Genomic DNA, 22,976 nt, shown 5'->3' with positions numbered 1-22,976 from the left:
AAGCTCACCGAACGCAGAGTGAGGCCTGCGAGGAGGAGCTGGAATATTTATAGGCGCGCGCCGCCGCACTTCTTCCTCATCTTTGTTCGCATTCGGTGAAGTTAAAATTTTGTTGCTACTGAAGGAAAAAAAACCACTTCAGCTCGTTTCATCGAAGTTTAACGCTGTTGCGAAACTTGGATATGAAATCTTTCTTTCACGTAGCTTCCGAAAAAGAAAGCGTATGCGAAATGGAAGAGGAACTATTTCTCCTTTCGGAAAGTATTCTGAAGAACATGTGATTAGATGTGCTTTCAAACCGCAAACGCGGAAGGACACCACGCGGTAGACACTCGTTTCATTCCTTTTCTTCCTTTTCTTTTTCGTTCTTCTCAAAATTACTTGCGCTAAAGTCAGCGGTGGCGGCAATTATGAACTATTATTTTACCCATAAGAGCTCATACAGGAAGCCTAGCCCGAGCAAGGCCTCAGCGTATAGCCATGGAAACGCCCCAGATAACGCAGCAAGAACGTTGCTCATCTTATTATTTTTCTCTTAAAACATGACACATACGAGCGGGGGGGGGGGGGGGGGGGCAAGGTGTAGTGGCTGTAGTGTAGGTCTAGCGGCGGCGTTGCACAAAGACCACGTGGCTATGCCGAGCGCACTTCACGTGCCCGTGACCTCTTCGTCGTATTTGTGTCTCAGACTGGAGGTACGTCGTGAAGTGCCGTGGCAGCCGTTGGAGCATCGAATCATCTTCAGTGAGCAGCCTAGATTCGGCGTACTCCTCAGCGTAAGGAGTGTCAGCCACGGTAAAATCCAGCTGTAGTACGTGAGGCGGAACGCGAGGCTAAGATGAACGCAACATATATCATCAAGAGAAAGATAAAAGTTTATAAGCTTTTTAAATGTTGGACGAATAAGATGGGCTGACTCAGTTCAGAAATATGGTGGCTTGCGCTGACATTCAGAATGGTGATGTTCGATGAGACCCGCCGCGGTGGCTGTGGTTAGGGCGCTCGACTACATTGGAGTTCCCGCTGTCGGCCCGACCGCGGCGGCAGCGTTTTCATGGAGGCAAAACGCTAAGGCGCCCGTGTACTGTGCGATGTCAGTGCACATTAATGATCCCCAGGTGGTCGACGTTATTCCGGAGCCCTCCACTGCGGCACCATTTTCTTTCTTCCTTTCTTCTTTCACTCCCTGCTTTATCCCTTCTCTTACGGCGCAGTTCAGGTGTCCAACGATATACGATACAGATATTGCGGTATTTCCTTTCCCCAAAAACTAATTATTATAATTATGTTCGATGAGGTTGAGGTGTATCAGACGCGTGAGAGCGGAGCATCTGGTCAAGATTTCCACGTTGGCTGCACCAGTAACGGAGTCATCCCAAAAAAATGTGTGCGCTAACGGATAAACAGCGTGCTCTGTAATTTTAACAGTAGCGGGAACGCCGCCTCGGCGGTGAACAGCATTTCGTTGATTGGTTCGTGTTAAGGAGTAGCTCAGCCGATGTATCATATATCTTCAGTACAATGCAGGCTGTTAAAAAAAATAAACGTTGAGGTGACGCGTAAGCCCCGCCCTAATATTATGACGCGATAGCGCCAGCGGGTCCTTCAGCGGCCTGTACCCAGCACGTTGGCTCAGTGCTTAGCGCTCTTCTAGCCTGACCGGAATACCCTGGATCGAACCTGGCAGCGGCGCAAGCGTTTCGATGCAGACGAAACATAAAAGGCGCCCGTATGCTTTGCGATGCAAGTACATGTTAAATATCCCCAGGTGGTAGAAATTATTCCGTAGCCCTTTACTACGGCACCTCTTTCTCTCTTTCTTGTTTCACTCCCACCTACCTCCCTTACCTTACGTCGGCCAGCGAGAAATGAGACTGTTACTGCTGCATATCATTCTTTAAAAAGTAACAAAAAAACAGTAGGAAGCAGGATGTGAGATCATTTGAGACAACACCATCTAAAAGGCAACCGCATGAGAGATCTCATCGTCAGCCGCTATCGGCAGCCGCGCCGGGCGAGCGGGGTGACAAGACCTTCGCTATAGGCAGCTAGTGGTTCAATACCTTTCTGCACTTTGGCCACCGTTGCACCTGTCTTGTGTTACGCGAGGCTTGTCGCACGACGGAGCGGCTCTCTTCCATCGACTGCGCACGAGCTCAGGCCGCATGGATGCAGAGGGTTCACCGCAGCTCCTCACCTATGTGTGTGCACTATAACGTTGTGAGTGATGTGAACCATTTATATTTATCATGCTCACGTTTTTGTACAAAGCCGAGCCTGAGGCATTCCTAGAAAACTCGAGGAGACTGAAAGTTCCCTTGGAAGACGTCTCTCTCATCGTGTTTCCTGAGGGCTCCGGAACTGAGGGCGAATTAGTGTCACAATCACTCGCAGTTTTTAGAGGACACCGGCCTTATGGAACAGTGGTAGACACTCAACCACTTAAATTAATTACTCAAGGGGAGCGACTGCCGACCGGTCATTGTAAGGCTTATCGCGCTTGTACATTTGCACCTCCACCCCCATCGTAGTTACCCTGGAGAGAGCAGGGGGTTACCAATGGCGGAGAGTATCGCGAGTGCGTTGGAAGGCGTAACCTCAAGGCGGCTACCACAGGAACCGTCCGAAAGGTGGTTACTTTGGAAGGTGGAGGACGGCGTGAGAGCGGCAGCGTCGCCAAACGGAGGATGGCTAATGCAGAAGGGGAGGGTACTGCAACAATACAGGAAAGTTCAACCAGGGTGTGGTTACCGTAGAAGAAGGATGCTTTGGTGACAGCGTAAGGCGCACGTGGAGGGTGGTTGCCACAGGAACCGCACTGATGGTACATAGACTGGGAAGAGTAGGGCTGCTGTGAAAGAAGGACGACATGCTGAGTGCGCTGGAATAAGTAATCGGAAGGTGGTTACCGTGGAAGGACCCGCCGCGGTGGCACAGTGGTTAAAGCGCTCGGCTACTTATCCGGAGTACCCGGGTTCGAACACGACCGCGGCGGCAGATTTTCGATGGAGGCGAAACGCAAAAGCGCCCGTGTGCTGTGCGATGTCAGTGCACGATAAAGATCCCGAGGCTGTCGCAATTATTCCGGAGTCCTCCACTACGGCAGCTCCTTTTTCCTTTATTCCTTGACTCCCTCCTTTATCCCTTCCCTTACTGCGTGGTTCAGCTGTCAGCCGAGATGTGAGGCAGATACTGCGCTATTTCCTTTCCCCAAAAATCAATTTTTCACACTTTTTCGTGGAAGCAGGAGGCAGAGTATGGCTTGGCAGGGTGAATGTAGTGCAGTTCGTCTGCCGCAGCTGCTGCAAAACGCGCTGCCCGAGGAGCTGGTTATCGATAGCGCCTACAGAGCGGCGGAATGGAAAGGATAGCTATGCAGATATGAAGGCGCTCTCATATTCCATACTTCAACGTATCGCAAAATATAAATTACTTAACGGCGACTGAATCTCGCTCTACACACTTCTAGCAAACTGTCCTGTCAATTTTTAACGCGACAGCGTTAAGGCTTCTGTTCTGCAGAAAATCCGGCCTCGTCGTCGGCGTTGTGAGCGAAAAATCACCGGAGAATCAACTAGGTGGGCCACCTAGGTCCAAGTGACCTTGTGTCGTCATGACAACCTGCTTACCCGATTGCGAACAAACTAACCGCAACGGCAGGCGGCGATTTATTACTGGTCACCCAGCAAGAGCTTCCAGGGTCGCACAAGCCCCAACGGTGGCAGCACGTGCCATCGCTGGGCATTGGAGCATAGCTTAACCGCTGCACCAATGTGCGAGGAGGAGTATCGGGAATGCAAGGAATCTATGTACGTAACGCAGAAAATAACCAATTTCGGCTATATGGGCATCAATTAACCCATTACGCTATAGCGCCATACCCTTAACGCGGAGCTTAAGTAGCCCCTCCAATTTGTATGCGTGTTTTCAGTAGAAATAGCAGAAGCAAATCTTGCTAAACAGAAATAAACAGTTCAAAATGTGCTTCACCTGCCACACAATGCCTAGCTGATCCTCTGCACGGGCAGGTATGTTAGGAGATGACAGGGTATGAGGGAGCGACAGAAGAGACTGAGGGGACTGAAGAGCGACAGGACAGTACAAGAGATCAGCAGAGGGCCCGAGCGGAATCAGTATAATTTATTCGTGTAGTTATAATAAGTGTGCTTTTCTGAATTTTATAAATCTACATGCCTTCGTTGCACACTGATGGACTGGACCAGTGAGTCGCTGGAATCGCTCAAGAATCCCAGCGACGAGCTGATTACGAAGTTCATTTCTAGCAATCTATGCATTTCCAAGGATCCGACATAACCTGAATATGAGGAGTCAGATCCAGAAGGGTCGTGTATAGCTCTCAAAGCATATACCTCGGGCCAACTTATATTTGCCTAAGTTATAACGAACGCTCGTTTATTACAAACGATGGCGGTGCTATCGTAAAAATAGGCATTGGAGCAATGGACCTGCGTCTCAGATACAACGAAGTGTGGCCGCACTCCCTCCTTTATCCCTTCCCTTACGGCGTGGTTCAGGTGTCCAACGATATATGAGACAGATACTGCGCCATTTCCTTTCCTCAAAAAACCAATTATTATTATTGTTATGGGGCTGCACCACTCGGTTAAGACGGACGACGAGCGGCCGTAAATTCGCTTTTGTCGCATGTGCGCTTATCGGAGAGTGCCTCCGAGGCACACTTTATTCCCTCCCTGGCTTACATAACGGGGCAGGCGAACGAATACATTAAAAAGGATGCATTAATAACTAGACACCCACTGGCTAAGCGAGTCCCGAAGGGCTACAAGGCCTCCGCACAGTCGCAAATAAAAAAGATTAGCACAAGTGACGTTCCACCGGATCGGCAGAGAGCAACGCTCGGCGCTATGGTTACGAACACGCCGATGGCAAAAGCGGCAGGTGTGCTCGCAAAGCACGGCGCCGCGCTGTGCGGTTTCCACCGCTCCGGTGACATCATTGTGGCAATATTTTTTCTGCTCGCGACTGTATGTGCGTGACTGCTTCATGTACAAAGCATCGCGGAAGAAGGAGCGTACATGGTTTGCACGAGACAAGGGCAGCGTTAAAGGTGAAACTATAGCACATTGTCACTGGTGAACCGATATGAGCCGATATGACTGGTGAGCCAGCGATATGAGAAACTTGTTTGCAAAAAGTGGCGTCGCTAGGGTGCACGACACCCAGTGCGCTGGCCCCCGTGCGTCGTACCTCACCTCCTTCCCCTATCCGGCACCATATCCTGATTTCCCTGTTCTCGACGGAGTACGCCCTTTACCTTACCAGGCATATTACAGAGCAGCTTCTGGCGCCATCCTGGCGTATGGTGTATCAGGACTTAGTCACTCTGCTCACACCACAAATGCACGAATCGCGAAAGCGGGAATGGCCGCGCTGGTCACAGAATTATAATAAGAATGCGTAAGAGTAATTATTCAGTAAACACCACATATAGGAGTCTGGCTAATGAAAAATAATACTGCATAAAGGCGCATTTACAAAACTGAAACTGACGACAAAGTTTAAAAGGAAATATTTTCCAACTCGTCGGAATATTTCCACACCATTATCTTTTAATATTTCACAGATCCCTGACAATTAAAAGTGATTTCCAAGAATATTCGGCTTTGTTGGCAATAGCCTACCGTAGTTATAAATAAACCCTTCTAAACCGCTTCCTTCTCTCCGAAAATATACGCTGAAAATTATCCTTGTGACAATATACCACAATACATTCCACATTAATGACGGAACAGCTGCATGACATCAGTGACTGCTAAATTTGCACTTAACCACGAGCTAGAGGTACAGTTGGGATAGCACTACTCTAGTAGTGGTAGACACAGTCTCGTGGTAATGCACCGGTTTCGGAAGAAAAGAAACGGGCAGGAATCCAGGAAGCTCGCACTGTGACGAGGGTTACAATTCTCAAAATTTATTTATTCTACTCGTACCGCTTTGTTCCCTGATTTCCATTCCGATATCCTCAAGCTCTCTCAAAACTCGTGATTTCCTTTTTCACTCAAAATCATCTCAATTTATGAGACGCTTGAGATAAACCCGGATTAGACTTTCCCTGTTTGAATCGGCAGCAAACCCTGGCCAATCCCTCACCATGGGTATGTGCCATCATATTTCAGGCAACAACAAGAATGCAGCAAGAACGACCGCAAGGATGTCATTGCTCTGCCCACCGAAGCTGGCCAAGGTCGACCTAGTGACCAGCGAGTGTTTCCAGAGCGGGGACATCTTCGGCCACGGCAGATTCCAGCGCTGGCTCTTCCTTCTTACTACGGTATCCATGTGTGCGATGCACTGCCACGCACTCGTCTTCCGCATCATCTCCGGCGACGCCGGCCACTGGTGCAAGCAGCCGCAGGGCGTAGTAATGATTCCTGCTCTCTCCTGGGAGAACTTGGCGATCCCTCTGGAAGCTGATGGGCGTTTCAGCCACTGCACCGTCTACGCACATTCAGGCGATCCTAACGACACGTGCATTCTGGACTGCGCCAAGTGGGACTACTACCCGAAAGAGGATAGGAGGTCCGTAGTAAGCCGCTGGGATCTGGTGTGCCACAGGAGGCCGCTCTTCGCTCTGGCTCACGCCATCCACATCGCGGGATCGCTGATCTTCATTAGTTTCGTCGGACTCATTGCGGACCGCGTCGGTCGACTGTCCGTGCTCCTCTCGACGGTGGCGGCCCTGCAGCTGGCCACGCTGGGCGGATGCTTCAGCTCCTCGTACATTGTCTACGTTCTCTCGAGGTTCCTCGACTCGGGCTGCGCCGCGACGGTCACGGTGCTCTCCTCCACGCTGCTCTTCGAGGCCTCGACTCACGCATACCGCAGCCTCCACCTGTACACTGCCATGGCGATGGGTATGCTGATGGCCGAAGGCTGGTTTGCTGTGGGGCGGCTGCGGAGACATCATGACTGGATTACAATGCAGAGCTTCATCCTCTCACCAACGGTCCTCACGCTGTACGCGTTCATCGTAGCACACGAGTCACCACGTTGCTATATTGCCAGGAAAGACCTATCCAGTGCCGAAATGGTGATGCTTAGCGCGGCTAAGGAGAACCAATTCCCGCTGTGTATCATGATGGACATTCTGGAAACGCTCAAAGATGAGACTCCACGTATTGAACACCGCCTTAACAGCGGGAGAAAACTCCGTTGGAGGGCAGGAACTGCATCGCCGCGCCTTCGTGTTGTTTGGCTCAAGTTTCGCCGTTACGTTCACGATGTTCGCTTTACGGCTCCTCGAAGTCAAAATTTCGGCAGAAGGAAAAGGCTGGTTCCAGTGGGTATCCAGCGGCGCAAACTTCTCGGCCTTCGCTCTGCTTTATCTTGCGGCCAGGAAAGCAACCTCGCCACGCGTTCTGGGTGCAACTCTAGGTGCGCTTGGCGATATCACATGCTTAATAAGTTACACCTTCGTGGGAAAACACGACGTCTTACCCAGCGTGTTGTTCGTATTCGTCAAGCCGCTGCTATACGCGTGCAACGTCCTCATAATCACATGTGCCTTGAGTGTTACGGCCGCTTCCGTCCGCTGTTCGACGATTTGTTGGCTCTTCGGCTTCCGTCGCTTGGGAGCGGCGTGCGCTGCCCTTCTGTTCGCGCTTCCGGGCATGGGACATGGCAATGCCCTCTTCGCCGTCGCTGCAGCGGCTTTATTTGTGATGATGCTGCCTCAGCTTGTCCTCTCGCCGACGCGCGAAGTCCTAATACTGACCAGCATCGTTCCCGTTGCCGAAAACAAAGGCGGCGTGGACTACATGAAGAACACGCTCGACGCACCGCGTCGCAAGAAGGAACGGCACCGGAAGACCCGCACAAGCGCTACGTCATCAAGAGGCCACGGCTCGGAGATAATGCTAGCGGGTCGAGATTGATTGTGGGGCTATGTGATTGCTTTATCATAGTGCGCGTCGTGTTGTTTGCAATTGCCATTGCTATCGCATCGTGAGAACGTTTCTTCCCTCTCTTGCTCTTTGTCTTGACTGCTCACTTTATTGCTTCACATATAGTAGCGCTCGTTGTAGGCAGAACTATCTTGAACTTGCTTTCCTGGTTTGATTTGGTGACTTCCTCGACTCGTGATCATGTCAGGTATATAAGATAAGATCTTCGGTATTAGTCTCATATGTATAGCAAGCGAATTGTTTGCCCCAAGAGGTCTGTGTCAATTGGAATATCGACCCGCAATCAGAGTAAAAGGAAATTATTCAGACTGCTTGCAAGCGAAGGTTCAAAGAATACAAATGTGACAACGACGACGATTATGGATTTTTATGGCGCAAGGCAATCTGTGGCCAACGAGCACCATGGCTCAAGGTATTTTTCAATTTCCAAGGTCTGGTCTGTGAAAACCTGTTTCCCTCCTCCATTTCGACCGGCCCATCTTCGTCGGCGGTCACACAGCACCGGCTGGGCGAGGAGGGAAGTCTCCCTCATGGAGGAAAGGGAACGGCGACGGGAGCGCCACCTCGTACGTTACGCGGAAACCGCCTTTTTCATTTTCCTGTGCTGCCACCTCACGTACAACGCTGGAAGCTCACTGGAAGGGTACTGTGCGCCCAACCCGGCCGGACTGAGTGCCGCTGCGGAGCACGTTTTGTTGGAATCTGTCAACGATGGCGTGTCCTGGGCAGCACCTGGTACCTGGAGGATTTCTAGGCTTGACTGATGGCTCGGTGCGAAGTCCGAAGCAGGCTGATGTGCCCACCGAAGAGCAAATTCTTCAGTATCTCCGATCAACCGGCATGCGATGCGAACGCCAGCTGAGGTCAGCAAAATCAGGATCATAGGCATGGCCATCGAAAAGCATGGAAGAAACGGCGAAACCATCGCCCGTCTCACTGCAAAAACGGCCAACGCTATGCGACTCCTCAAAAGAGTCACTTCCCTGGAGGCTAGCATGAGAGAGGAGAGCCTAATCAGGCTCGTCCAATCCTTCATCATCAGTACGTTGCAGCCTACCACAGATGGCTGCAACACGAACGCAACAAAATCAATGTAATCATCAGAAGAGCGTACAAGACGGCGCTGGGCCTGTTCGACTCCACGAGCACGACTCGCCTCTTACAACTCGGTATGCACAACACGCTCGAAGAAATAGCCGAAGCGCAACGGACCTCTCAACTGGAGCGGCTGTCCACGACCAAAGCCGGGAGGAAGATACTGGACGACCTGGGAATAGGACACTCGAACGAGGCGGAGATGAAGCTCCCCGTCCCCGAAGAGGTCCGACGCCAGACCAGAATGGACCCCATACCCAAGAACATGAACCCCGAGTTTAACAAAGAAAGAAGAGCAGCGAGGGCCAAGGCTCTCATCGACCTGCACGCCAACGACGAGCACGCGCGGTACGTGGACGCGGCCGAATACCAACGGAACGCCTTCGCAGCGGTCGTCATAGAGTCGTCGACCGGCGCCACGAAGACGGCAGCGAGCGTGAGAAGCGCCGGAGCGGAACAAGCGGTGGAGTTGGCCATCGCCCTGGCCATCGCCGACGCAGACTGCTACACGGTGCTGAGTGACTCGAGACAGGCGGTGCGAAACTTCGCCAAAGGCCAAGTCTGCAGGGAGGCCGAGCGCGTACTACGAGCGACCAAACTGCAAGACAGAAGAGTAAGAATCAAGTGGTTTCCGGCGCACGCGGGCGACGCGTCGGAACACAGTGAGAACCACAATGAGACGGCACACGCAGCGGCGCGAGCGCTAACCAAACGCGCAACGGCAACATACCGCCCGACTTGGCTCGGGGCCAAGGACCGCATGACGGACTACAGCGAAATCACGAAGGCCTACCGCCTGGCTCGCAGGACTCTCCCACCCCCGCACCCGAGGCTGAGTCGAGCGGAGGCGGTACTACTGAGACAGCTCCAGGCTGGATCGCTACCGAGCCAGGGACTGATGCATCGCATATACCCCGAGACCTACCCGACCGATACGTGTAGAGTCTGCCGGAGGGAGACGGCAGATCACACGCACATCTTGTGGGACTGCATCAAAAATCCAAAGGAAGCAAGGTCAAGAACAATCCCAACGCGGTTGGAGGCAGCCGCGAAGAGCAACGACCAAGACCAACAGCTATGGGCCATCCAGCAGGTCCTCGGGGCGCTCGAAAGGCAGGCACCCAGCGAGCCGGCAACGGCGAGCGGAGATCCGCGCCGAGTAACGGCAACCTCGTAGACGACGTAGCCCTCGTCGGGGCGCACGAGCGCCTAACTGCAGGCACAAATAAAGTTTGCTCCAATCCAATCTGTCGTTAACACTCTGATTACATTGGCTACTGTAGAGATTTGTGTAGAATTCTTTGGCTACTTTAAATATCATATCCATATTGCTAATGACATTGTCCTCTTTGTCTCTTAACGCATACACATGGTTTTTACCTACGCCTAATTTCCTGTTCACCGCTTTTAGGCTACCTACGTTCTTAAGGGATGTCGATTACCGGCTCCTTATTAAACTTTTTCATGTCAGCTACCTTGCGCGAATTTATTAACTTCGGTAGGTCTGCTCGTTCTATTCTGTCTGTATGGTTAGACGCCCTCATGCTTTCGCGTTTCTTAATCAATATCTTTCGTCTCCTGAGATAGCTTGCCAATATCCAGTCGAACCATAGTAACACCTGCTTCTACGACGTACTTCGTAATTCTAGCCGTGAGATTATCGTTCATTGTTTGAACCTGAAGCTCATCATCTTCAGTTAAAGCCGTATATCAGCTATGTAGCTAAATCCTGAATTCCTCTTTCCCTCTCAGCGCTAATTCATTAATGGGATTCGGCTTCACTAGTCTCTTCCGTTCCATCTACAAATCTAGGCTAATTCGAGAACTTACCATTATGTGGTCGCTACAACGCACCTTTCCGAGGACCTCCACATCCTGCGCGATGCCAAAGTGAGTGCATAGCATGAAGTCTATTTCACTTTGTTTCACCATGGCGGCTCTTCCACGTCCACTTCCTGCTCTCTCATTGGCGGAAGAGTATGCATGATCCGGCCGCTGTGGTGGCTCCATGGTTATGGTGCTCGTCTGCTGACCCAATCGAAAGAAGCGGGTTCCATCCCCGCCGTGGCGGTCGAGTTTCAATGTAGGAAAAATTCAAGAGGCCCGTGTACTGTGTGATGTCAGCGCACGTTACAAGACCAAAGGTGGTCGAAGTTTCCGAAGGCGTTCTCTACGGTGTGTCTCATAGCCCGAGTTGCTTTGAGACGTTAATACATAAGAACCATAAACCGTATTCATGATCCGTAAATTATTTCTATCTGCGATCTCTACTAACAACTCTCCCCTGCTATTCTAGAACATAATCTATAGTCGCCTACTTCCTGGTCGCCAGCCAGCTTGTTGGCTAACTTCGCATTGAAGTCGCCCATCAGTACAGTGTAAAATGATTTCACTTTGCTCATTCCCGATCCCACGTCTTCATAGAAGTTTTCAACGATGTGGTCATCATGAACGGATGTAAGCAAGTTAGCCTTCACCACCTTCAGCTTGCACCTCCATTGAGCCTAATTACAATAGCTGCCACACTCTCATTAATACCGTGAATCTCCTCTATGTTGAAATCTCTTTCCTGATTGGTACGGAATCCCACACGTAGTTCTCGTCTATCTTCTAATCCTCGATATCACAGCATGTGCCCACACTTCAGTACTCCATACGCCTCACCAGTCCTCCTAACCTCAATAAGCCCTATGACATCCCATTTAATACCCACTAGTTCCTCGAACAGTGCTGATAGTCGGGCTTTACTGGATAAGGTGATAGCGTTAAACGTTGCCAGGTTTAGATTCTAATGGCGGCCTATCCGGAGTCAGAGATTCTTAGCACCCTATGCTGCGTCGGAGGTCTTACCACAGCCTTGACAGTTGCACAGCCGCGGGTGCTGAGGGCCGAGGGTTAATTGATTTGCTCATAGAAAATTGTAGCCAAGTACTACCTACATCAAGGTGGCCAAATCCTGTTCTGGTGAGGGAGTGCGTTTTCGGTTCTCGTCAGCGAGATCAGGCCGCACCCCAGGCCCGGTTGTTGGTTTTTTTTGGAAACCCGGTGCAGAGCTTCGCGGCACCGAGATTCGAACCCCGGTCCTCTTGCACGCGAGGAGGATGCTCTATCTCTACGCCATCGCTGCGTACATATAATTTCAACGGGTATATAAAATTACATTGTCCATGAGGGACCCATACATTAGCGCACGTTAAAGAATCCAGGTAGAGGAAATAATCGGCGTCTCGCAGCCTACGCACAGTTTCGGGACGCTAAAATCCGCATACCTTCCCACATATCACAACGTTGTGGGCAGCAAGCTTAACCACGCCTCGACGGCACCGATCGAACCACCAACAATTTTCGCCAACTATTAAGCATTCTTTAAGATCCGGATACCGGATCGCGGGTCCGCGCGGCGAAGAAAAGAGAACGCCGCGCGTTGATGCTGGTGAAAGTGACAGTGACATCCTGGGGTAGGGACTGATGTAGTTGGTGTTGTGACATTCCTTGTGTGCTGCGAGGTTCCGCGTTCCATGGCGCGGCGTAGACGGAGACCCAGATGACAGCGGCATCATCAATTACCCAGCCATGCACTTTGAGTGACGACCAGAACGAAGGGACCCGCCGCCGTGACAGCGGCATCATCAATTACCCAGCCATGCTCTTTGAGTGACGACCAGAACAACCGGACCCGTCGCCGCCGCCGCGGGGAAACAGGCTTTATCCTCCCCAATTTGCGTGGCCGTTCCAGGTGCGGCCCTCCCGGGCACATTCCAGGACAAGGGAGCTGTCAGCGGGCCAGAGCGCGCCGTACCACAGCCGACGCTATGCGCTACCGCGAAGACAACATTCTTTCCCTCCTTCCCCTTTCCACGTGGGCTATCGCCGGGAAGGCACCCACAGCTTCCCGCCGTGCCTCGTGAACAAAAGCGCATTCCCAGAAGGGCCGTGACGGACACCTGTCATGGCGGGCAGGCAGTACTCGCCAAGAATGTGGAAAGACAGGCGCTAGTGAATTAGCTCCGAAGAGAGAGCCTGTGTATACTCTCACTTGAGAGAGAGTGGTGGCGTTTTTGTTGTTTATTTAGTTTGTATTGTTAACAGACTCTGGGTTCGAGGCTAAGCCCAACCCAAGGGGTTGTCCCCATCTCGCATGTTATTTTGGATTGGAGAATTGATGCTTTGGGCGGGCCACTGGAAATAACCGCCCTTAGTCCTTTGTTAATCAAGTGCTTAAAAGCACATGTAAACGGATGCAGTCCAGTCTGAGCTGAGGACGACATCGTTCGCCAAGAGGGCCTTCAGCGCCGAAGCCCGACGGCGTGCAGCTTCTGCCAGCAACCGCTCGAGCCCAACTCCGGAGCCACTCCATCGCCCCCATGAAGTCGTCGGCACGTAAGCTCGGACGCCCCAGCCTCTGATGTATAACCTTAATGATGTGTAATTATTGAATATACCTGTTTGTTTAAACTGAGCCATACGGTGTCTCTTTGCCTCTCCGTCCCGTGTGGACCTGCGCATTATGGGGGTCATCACACTGGTGTCAGAAGTGGGGTCTCAAAAGCAAATGTCCTCTGAATGCTGTGACATTCATGACTTCAAAATTGTAATCAAAAGGGAATCACGGGATTGATTTTGGGACTTTTACCCCCATTTGAGAGGCTTGAGGCACTGGAGGGCTTGAGAAAAAAAAATGACTGTATCTGAGGGAGCTCCCACTCCCCAGCCGTCGCTCGGAGCAAGCATGCTGGCATTAGGAAGCGTCATTCCGACGTTTACGGGAGATAAGACAGGGGTTCCAATCTGTGATTTCTTTTCCATGCTAGAAGAGATTGGGAAAATGGGGGGATGGTCCGATGCTCAAATGCTGGGAATGGCGAGGTGTAAGATGGCAGGAGCTGCTCATGATTTTACATGGCGAGACGAAAAAGTAAAATCCACAAAATCATTTGCGGAATTTAGGAAGCTCGCGTTTGAGCATTTTGACACTGAACCACGTCACGTGCGGGTACAGAGGTTCCGTGACGCCGGACAGATGGTAGGGGAGGACGTGCGAACATTTGCGTCGCGGCTTCAGCGCCTAGCACGCGATACGTTAAGCAGGGAGGAGGAAGGAGACCAGCTAAGGAAGAAATACGCGGAGGATCTACTTAAAGAGGAAATGACCGCTTTGTTCGTGGCTGGTCTGCAAGACCCCGTGCGCCGGTTCGTGCTCTCGCGCAAGCCGAGCAATTTCGACCAAGCCGTGGAGGCCGCATTGGATGAGGAACGAAATGAGGCGTTAACGACAGCCGCAGCGAGAGTACGCGTCATAGAGCGAGCGGTGCTCAACCCTGAGGTTGCTCTCTTGACAGAGCGGTTAGATCGCTTGGAACAGCTGCTATCTCAGCAGGTAGAACGCCAGGTTGAAGCGCGCGCTCAACAGCGACCATTCGCTGGAAACCGGAGACCGCCACAAAGCTACAGGCGCGGTATGCGAGATTTTAAAGAAATCGTATGCTTCGCTTGCCAGGGTCGCGGACACATCGCCAGGTTCTGCCAAAACGTGCGCCGTGGGGAGCCACAAAGAGAAGCAGGCGAGACACGCCCTAAGCAAGCCTACAGCGGGGCTCCAGATACCGAGTCAAAAAACTAGTTAGTCCTCCCCAGCCTGAGGAGCGTGGGGAGGGAGCAGTGGATGATGAGGTGGTGGTAGTTTGTGTGGCCGACGAGGCATGCCCTGTTGTGCGTTGCAAGTTAAATGGTTGTTGCATGGAATTGTTGATAGATACGGGGTCAAAGGTGACATTGCTTAAGGAGAGCAGTTTTAACACGCTTCGAAGGAAGGGGGACCGCGAGGTGTTGGAAGCGTCTGGTGGTATGGCAACCAAATTTGTAGGCATAACGGGGGATCCTCTTGGCATAAGTGGACTCTACCGGTTACACTTCTCTCTCGGCGGAATTGCATTGGAGCACCCCTGCTACGTATGCCCGGACACGGTGTCTCTGCCAAACGGAGTGTCAGGTATATTAGGGCAGGATTTTTTGAGAAAAGGGAAGGTAGTAGTCTCATTCTCTGAGGAAGAGGTTAATGCGGGCGGCTCAAAAGTTCCGTTTTTGAACAGGAGAGGGGCTGAGATTCGCATTACCGATATTGACACCCGTCAAACAGTGGGATCATTGGAGAAGGTATATTCGCGGGTTGCCGTCCGGCTGGTCGAGGAGGCGGTCGTCCTTCCTTGGTCGGAGCACATTTTGTACGCGTTTGTGCCTTCAGATGTAGAGAGCGGCGCCGTGGGAGTGCTTGAGCCGGTCGACTCTCTCAGCAATGGCCTGAAGGCAGCCGCGTGCCTCGTGACAGTTAATGACGCCCACAGAGTGCCCCTACGGGTGGTTAACTGTAGCCAGCAGCCACTGAGCCTTCCCAAGAACAAAACATTGGCTTTCTTCACCTCTGCGATAGAGCAACGTGAGCCCACCGATACGGTACTCGCAACTGTAGAGCATGCTAGTCCTTCGGCTGCTCCAAAGGTGTCGTTCGATCTTTCTCACGTAAAATCCAGGGAGAGGGAGGCTCTGGCTGGTTTGCTGAACGACTACTCGGAGGTATTCGCCGCGTCCAACCTGGATTTGGGCTGTTGTGGCGTTATAAAGCACAGGATAGAAACCGGCACTTCATCGCCCGTTTACCAGCGTGCGTACAGGATTCCTTACTCCCAACGTGAGGAGATGGAGCGGCAGGTGCAGGACCTGATTGATCGCGGCATTGTCGAACACTCAAAGTCACCCTGGGGAGCACCAGCACTATTGGTGGAAAAGCCAGATGGCTCGTATCGATTGGTAGTGGACTACCGCAAACTAAATGCCGTAACTCGCATCGATCCATACCCCATCCCCAATATACAGGAGACGCTTTCTCAGCTGGGCTCTGCCAGGTACTTCACGGTAGTGGACATGGCGGCGGGATTCTGGCAGATAGCAATGGATCCGGCAGATGCCCAGAAAACGGCATTCAACACGCCCTCAGGGCACTATGAATGGAAAAGAATGCCGATGGGTCTGGCCAACAGCCCTGCTGTCTGGCAGAGAACCGCTGATGTTATCCTGGCAGGTCTTCTGGGGAGGCTGTGCTTCGTGTATATGGATGACATTATCATATACAGTGACAGTTTTGAGAACCATTTGCGCGATATTGAGCAGGTTTTGGTGCGACTAAGAGGAGCGGGTCTCAAGCTGAAGCCCTCTAAGTGCCAATTCCTCAAAAACGAGGTGAAATACCTCGGGCACGTTGTTTCAGCTGACGGCGTGCGACCGGACCCTGAGAAACTAAGGTGTGTCTCGGATTTTCCATCCCCGACTAGCGTCCGCCAGGTCCGGCAGTTTCTCGGCCTGATCGGTTACTACCGAAGGCACATAGAGGAGTTCGCCAAGCTCGCTAAGCCGCTCACCGCCTTAACAGCCAAAAATGTCGCCTTTCGCTGGGACGAAAACGCGGAGAATGCTTTTGGAACCCTGAAAAGGAAGCTAATGAGTGCACCGCTGTTGCGCCACCCGGATTTTAATTTGCCCTTCGTTATGGCCACAGATGCGTCAAAGTTCGCAGTGGGTGCCGTGCTATCTCAGGTTATCGAGGGCAAAGAACATCCCGTTGCTTTTGCTAGCCGACAGCTGAGCCCCACAGAGCAAAAGTACGGAGCTACGGAAAGGGAGTGCCTCGCCGTTGTCTGGGCAGTAAAGCATTTCAGATGCTACCTTTACGGCCGCAAATTCAAGCTAGTCACAGACTGCCATCCTCTGAAATGGGTGATGAGTGTCAGGGACCCTAGCTCGCGACTCGCTAGATGGAATCTACACCTGCAGGAATACTGCTTTGAAGTTGAGCACAAGTCAGGAAAGACGCATCTGAATGCTGATGCACTCAGCCGCACAGCTGCCGTGGCAGCTATAGATGAGTTTGTCCCCGTAGTCGACCCCGCCGAATTACGCACAGAGCAGTGCAAAGATCCGGACCTGAAGCGAATAATCGAAAGCTTAGAGGACGCACCGTCTCACCCCGAACAGCTAGGTTATTTCATTGGCAAAGACGGCACCCTGTGTCGGCGCACGAGGCCAACCAGGAAAGGGAGACCAGAGAAAACCGCTTGGGAGAGAGTCGTCATACCTCGGTCGTGGACAGAAAGGGTTCTTCGCGCGTTTCACGATGCGCCATGAGCCGGTCATTTTGGCGTAGCGAAGACACGCAGGCGTGTGGAGCGTTTGTACTTTTGGAGTGGCATGCGACAGGATGTTAGAGACTACTGTGCGAAGTGTCATTCCTGTCTCGAAAGAAAAACACCCAAGGGACGAAGACCAGTTCCAATTCAGCCGTTCTCTGAGGTTTCGGCTCCCTTCGAGCGGACAGGTATGGACATAATGGGCCCATTGCCCACGACCACTTCCGGAAACAAGTACATTTTAGTATTTGTCGATCACCTTTCAAAATACGCGGAAGCGGTAGCACTCCCAGATCAGAAGGCAGACACGGTTGCAAGAGCTTTTGTCGAACAGATCGTGCTCCGACATGGACCCCCGAGGCAACTCTTGACAGATCGGGGAACGAACTTCGTGTCGCAGCTAATGAGGAGAGTTCGCGAGCTGCTTAAGATCGCTAAGAAGCAGACAACACCGTACCATCCGGCTTGCAACGGCGCGGTGGAGCGACTGAACCAAACCGTGGCCGGGTTCCTGTCGCATTTTGTTTCGCGCGACCAGCGGGACTGGGACTTGTGGCTCCCGTATGCAATGTTTGCCTACAATTCCGCAGCACACGAGAGCACGGGCGAATCGCCATTCTTTCTTCTCTACGGCCGAGACCCGGACCAGCCTAGTGAAGTGCCAGAGGGCCCCCGTCGTGTCCCATACGCTTCACTGGACGACTATAAGGTTGAGCTAGAATCGCGCTTGCAAGTGGCGAGGGACATCGCAAAGGAGTCCTTAAAGAAAGCGGCGAAGCGCAGGAAGGAGGTGCACGATCGCAGTGCTAGAGACGCGCCGTTTGATGTGGGGGACAGCGTGTACATTGAAAACTGCCAAAGGCAGATTGGGCTAGCTCGTAAGTTCCAGACGAAGTGGAGAGGACCGTGCGAGGTTGTCGAGAAGCTTTCTCCGGTAAACTTCAGAGTCCGAGACGTGAACCGGCGTTTGATAAGGATACACGCAAATCGCCTCAAGTCGGCACCGGTTCAGTATTCACGAAATGAGGAAAGGGAAAGCGCGGATTTTGATGGGGACAGAAGTGAAGCGGAGCGCGCAGATAGTTCGCAAGAAACGCCCTCTCCTGCATTTGTTCGGCAGGCGCCCGAGGTGACGGCCGGAATGCCACCGGATTTACTTCATGCATTGCTAGAAGAAGAAGCGCGCGAGGTTGCCGCGCAGATAACGCCAGGAGAGGCTCCTGCCACGAGCCCTCGCGAGTCCCAAAGCAGACAAAGGGGCACAGACTTACTTAGTATGACTCATGAAGGCCGATATCCGCTGCGAAATCGGAAAGCTAAGTCGGACTAATGGCGTAAACAGAGCGGAGTTGTGAACTGGTTAGAATTGTGTAATGCCGCAGCTCATAACATTGCTATATGCGTATGTGTTAAGTTATCGGAGTTAATAGTTAAACCTTTCTGTCATTAAGTAACACCTTCACAGGAGAGCATGCGGAGCGCATGCAGAACCTGCCCTACTTCCTTTCGTTATCTATATTTTTGTCTGTGCCGTGATCGTGCTAGAAGTGGGAGCTCCTTTGTAACTGTGGTAAATTTATTTCGTCCAGTTTGGACTAGAAAGGAGAGGCTTGGGTGCTGAGTTTCATGTTTATCTGTAAAAGAAGATCAGTACTGCCCCTGGAGACGCCAGTTATGACAGCGGAGGCATTGGTGTTGTGCAGTGGTGTTGAGTGCAGCGAAAAGTGTTTTGTCGGACGCACTGTGCGAGGCGATTCAGAAAGACAAGGGGAGCTGCAGGGACTCAAATGTTCGGAGAACATTCTTCTGGAGGGTGAGCGAGTGTGACATTCCTTGTGTGCTGCGAGGTTCCGCGTTCCACGGCGCGGCGTAGACGGAGACCCAGATGACAGCGGCATCATCAATTACCCAGCCATGCACTTTGAGTGACGACCAGAACGAAGGGACCCGCCGCCGTGACAGCGGCATCATCAATTACCCAGCCATGCTCTTTGAGTGACGACCAGAACAACCGGACCCGCCGCCGCCGCCGCGGGGAAACAGGCTTTATCCTCCCCAATTTGCGTGGCCGTTCCAGGTGCGGCCCTCCCGGGCACATTCCAGGACAAGGGAGCTGTCAGCGGGCCAGAGCGCGCCGTACCACAGCCGACGCTATGCGCTACCGCGAAGACAACTTTCTTTCCCTCCTTCCCCTTTCGACGTGGGCTATCGCCGGGAAGGCACCCACAGCTTCCCGCTGTGCCTCGTGAACAAAAGCGCATTCCCAGAAGGGCCGTGACGGACACCTGTCATGGCGGACAGGCAGTACTCGCCAAGAATGTGGAAAGACAGGCGCTAGTGAATTAGCTCCGAAGAGAGAGCCTGTGTATACTCGCACTTGAGAGAGAGTGGTGGCGTTTTTGTTGTTTATTTAGTTTGTATTGTTAACAGACTCTGGGTTCGAGGCTAAGCCCAACCCAAGGGGTTGTCCCCATCTCGCATGTTATTTTGGATTGGAGAATTGATGCTTTGGGCGGGCCACTGGAAATGACCGCCCTTAGTCCTTTGTTAATCAAGTGCTTAAAAGCACATGTAAACGGATGCAGTCCAGTCCGAGCTGAGGACGACATCGTTCGCCAAGAGGGCCTTCAGCGCCGAAGCCCGACGGCGTGCAGCTTCTGCCAGCAACCGCTCGAGCCCAACTCCGGAGCCACTCCATCGCCCCCATGAAGTCGTCGGCACGTAAGCTCGGACGCCCCAGCCTCTGATGTATAACCTTAATCATGTGTAATTATTGAATATACCTGTTTGTTTAAACTGAGCCATACGGTGTCCCTTTGCCTCTCCGTCCCGTGTGGACCTGCGCATTATGGGGGTCATCACAGTGTCCTTAGTCCAGGATTCCTTGGCTGTCGCCGGTGCCCGCGCTTTATTGCGGATTTCTTCCTGGTTCGCGAGGTTAGAAGCTGGACAGAGCCGCATAGCACCCCTCAGTCGTTGGCAGAGCTATTAGTTCCTGTGCGGATTTTCTCGGCAGGCCTACGCCATACCATATAGGTCCGCCGTCACCCGGAAAAACTAGCAACCGTTACTGAAAGATGTAAGGTTCATTGCGTGTAATCCATACGGGTCAGTAAAATTCTAGGCTTATAGTCGCCTAAGATGAACTTCCTGTTTTTTGCTCAGGCCCTTAGCTGGAGGGCAGATACCTTTTACGTTAGAGTCTGGTGTTGCAGCATATCTGAAGATGTTAAGAGTATGTTGAGTACACTGTCTCATCGGAAGAAAATGATGAATCCGGGTGAAAAACGCTGGGCGACAGTGTGTGCAAACTCATTCCCAACCGCTCCTTGCTGGCCGGTACACAAACTAAAGGAGTTAGATTTTTGCTATGTGTTGTGTGTTTTCAAGGATACGCGCTACTTGCAGGGTAATCTTCCCTTTATCGCTGCTACGGCGATAGCAACCTGCCCTACTTCAGTGGGGGAAGGAAGGGGGGGGGGGGGCTACAACTTCTGACCGGCCGAGGCTCCGTGTACAGTGGCATAGTATGTATCCCTTGATGAGCGTAGTTTTTTTTCAATTGCAGTGGCTCTGCACTTTGGACGTCCTTCGTGCTGTGCAGGGTGCATGTTTTAAGGCAGGGGTTCGCCTCGAGTTTGCCTCTCGATGTTTTGTATTGGGAGGTCGACCCTGTCCTCGGCGGTGCGCATAAAAATATGGAATGCGGAGATCTTCGAGGACTGGTGTTCCTATTTTTGTGTTGGCGAGTCTAGTATAGTTTTTCCCAGTGAATAAGCGTCGACTAGTTCGCCATTTGTGTTCTGGATCGCAGTTGGAGAAGTCCTTATAGACGCTGGGAGGACAAAAGTGTAAGCTTTGTGTATGATGATGTCTACATTTTGACATCTTTTTCTTTTTTGAGCTTGAGATACCGGACCTGGCAGACAATCTGGTTGATCACCAATGCCTCCACTGGCAGAGCGTGCCTTTTCGAGCATTCCAGATGCCTTATGGGTGATGCGCCCGATCCATCGACCCACTTGGTCTGTGAAGGTCTTTAATCTTGCCACGGCTGTTACATTGTTTCCTCGGCTGTTGATGAGAAGCCCGAAAATTCTGACATTTTCAACCTCTAGGACACGTAATGGGCGAAAGAAAATGAATTCCAACTTCTCGGTGTATATTTAAGCCCGAGCTAGCTACTTGCAGTAGGGATTCCATTTGTAAAAGTTTTCTTTGTGTTTTCCAGATTGTGATGTCATCGGCATAGAAAGCGTCTCGAATTCCATTGATTAGGTTAAGCTTCCCAGACAGTTTAATTATCGCAAGGTTGAAGAGGAGGCATGAGGGCACGGCACCTTGCCGAGTGCTCCTGTCTACCACGCGGAATGGTTCCGACCTTTTGTCCGCAAGGTTGGTGTGTACTCTGCCGTTGTGAATAAAGATGCGAAGTGCGTCCTTCGTCCACAACTGAGTCATTCCAGGCGAAATTTCCCACCGCGCAAAAAGTACCATCGCTGATTTTTTTTTAACGGACTAGTTGGCAGATTGCGTGATGAAGCATCAACACTTTTCTTGAAAAAAAAATTTTTTTGCCCAGGTACGTGAGCATCATTAGAGGTTTTCGCGAAGAAGCGAAAGTTTGTAGGTGTTAAAATTGCTGTAATCAGGTGAGAAACAGAATACAATGACAAATTTTATTTTGTAATATTTCTCTTGCGCTGTTCTTTTATCTGGATTCATTAACGTTGCTAAGCAAGAATTTCTTTTCCAGCCACAAACAAAATTTACTCGAATTCAAAATTGTAGACTACAAGCAACGAATTTCGGTGTGCATTATGAACCATCTCACGAATATTTATCTGGATGTCCTTGATCCTTCACACAAAAGGATGTGAAAAACTCTCTCTGAGAAGGAAGAGGTTTTATTTATACAATATACAATGAGCGCATGCCGGTCTTTCCTCGGTTCAGGACCCCCGGTGTCAGAGCAAATTCGATACGTCTGTGTCTTTCAAGCTCACGCGAGAAAAGGCGGCAAACAAAGAATAGGTGCACGGCCTCCGTCTCGGGCGCGCTCCTCGAGCCCTCGTGACCCGCGGAACACGGGCGCCTCAGAAGAAGCTAAGCACGTGGCCGATTAAGATGTGGTCAGCGCCGACCCCCAGTACCGCCGCAAGGGTCTCGCTTTCGCTGGAAATGTTGCTGTTTCTCTTACGGCGGCGCCAGCCTCCATCGAGGATGGTCGCCGTTGCCGGCAGCTTCTGCAAGCTGCCTCTGCAACGGGTCGGCGACGGCGCTTCCAGCACCGGCCGGGGCCGTGGCTTCTTGTGGCTTCGGGTGGACTTCCCAGCCCGGGGACTGCATCGACGCTGCCCGGCCGGTACACCACGCGATGCAGTTCTGCGGCAAAGGAGACGCCGGAGAGAGCAAGGACACTGCGGACGCCCCTGCTTTCCACCGAATATCGGGCTGGGCCTCAGCCGCAGCCGCTATTCCGCCAAACAACGTGCCGCGTCCAGCTCATCAGGGTGCGGCGTCAGCGGTGACCTAGCGGCGCTCGCATGACCACTCGCTGTCCGGTGTGAAGCGAGGCCATGGAGGAACCGCACTGTACGGCTCTCGTCTTCCACTCCGGAGGCACCTCAGATCCTGGCGATCGTACTGTCTCGGCGGGTGGGCTAGGGCGCCCAAGAGTGCTCACAGAGTTCGCACAGCGGCCACCACTCTACCGGCTGGCTGCGTCGACTGGACGCGATCGATTCTGTGGGCTGCA

General features: G+C 52.1%; 1 protein-coding gene across 1 annotated transcript; it reads left to right on the top strand.

The window, feature by feature from the left end:
- Positions 1-6,193: 6,193 nt before the first annotated feature.
- Positions 6,194-22,749, top strand: LOC144097865 (steroid transmembrane transporter SLC22A24-like). Its single transcript, XM_077630476.1, has 2 exons — positions 6,194-7,157; positions 22,430-22,749. The coding sequence occupies exons 1-2, from the start codon at positions 6,194-6,196 to the stop codon at positions 22,747-22,749; spliced, it is 1,284 nt and encodes a 427-aa protein (XP_077486602.1).
- The last annotated feature ends 227 nt before the right edge of the window (positions 22,750-22,976 follow it).

Source organism: Amblyomma americanum, chromosome 7, assembly GCF_052857255.1.
Source record: "Amblyomma americanum isolate KBUSLIRL-KWMA chromosome 7, ASM5285725v1, whole genome shotgun sequence".
Taxonomy (NCBI): Eukaryota; Metazoa; Arthropoda; class Arachnida; order Ixodida; family Ixodidae; genus Amblyomma; species Amblyomma americanum.
Note: the sequence above shows the minus strand (reverse complement) of the source record. Positions and strands in the feature narration are given on the sequence as shown.

What these genes read in the sequence shown, in the direction of transcription:
- LOC144097865 (XM_077630476.1), top strand. Translation starts at nt 6,194, where the DNA reads ATGTCATTGCTCTGCCCACCGAAGCTGGCCAAGGTCGACCTAGTGACC. An exon ending in GCTCAAAGATGAGACTCCAC is followed by an intron (nt 7,158 to 22,429) that starts GTATTGAACACC and finishes CGGCGGCGCCAG; the next exon opens with CCTCCATCGAGGATGGTCGC.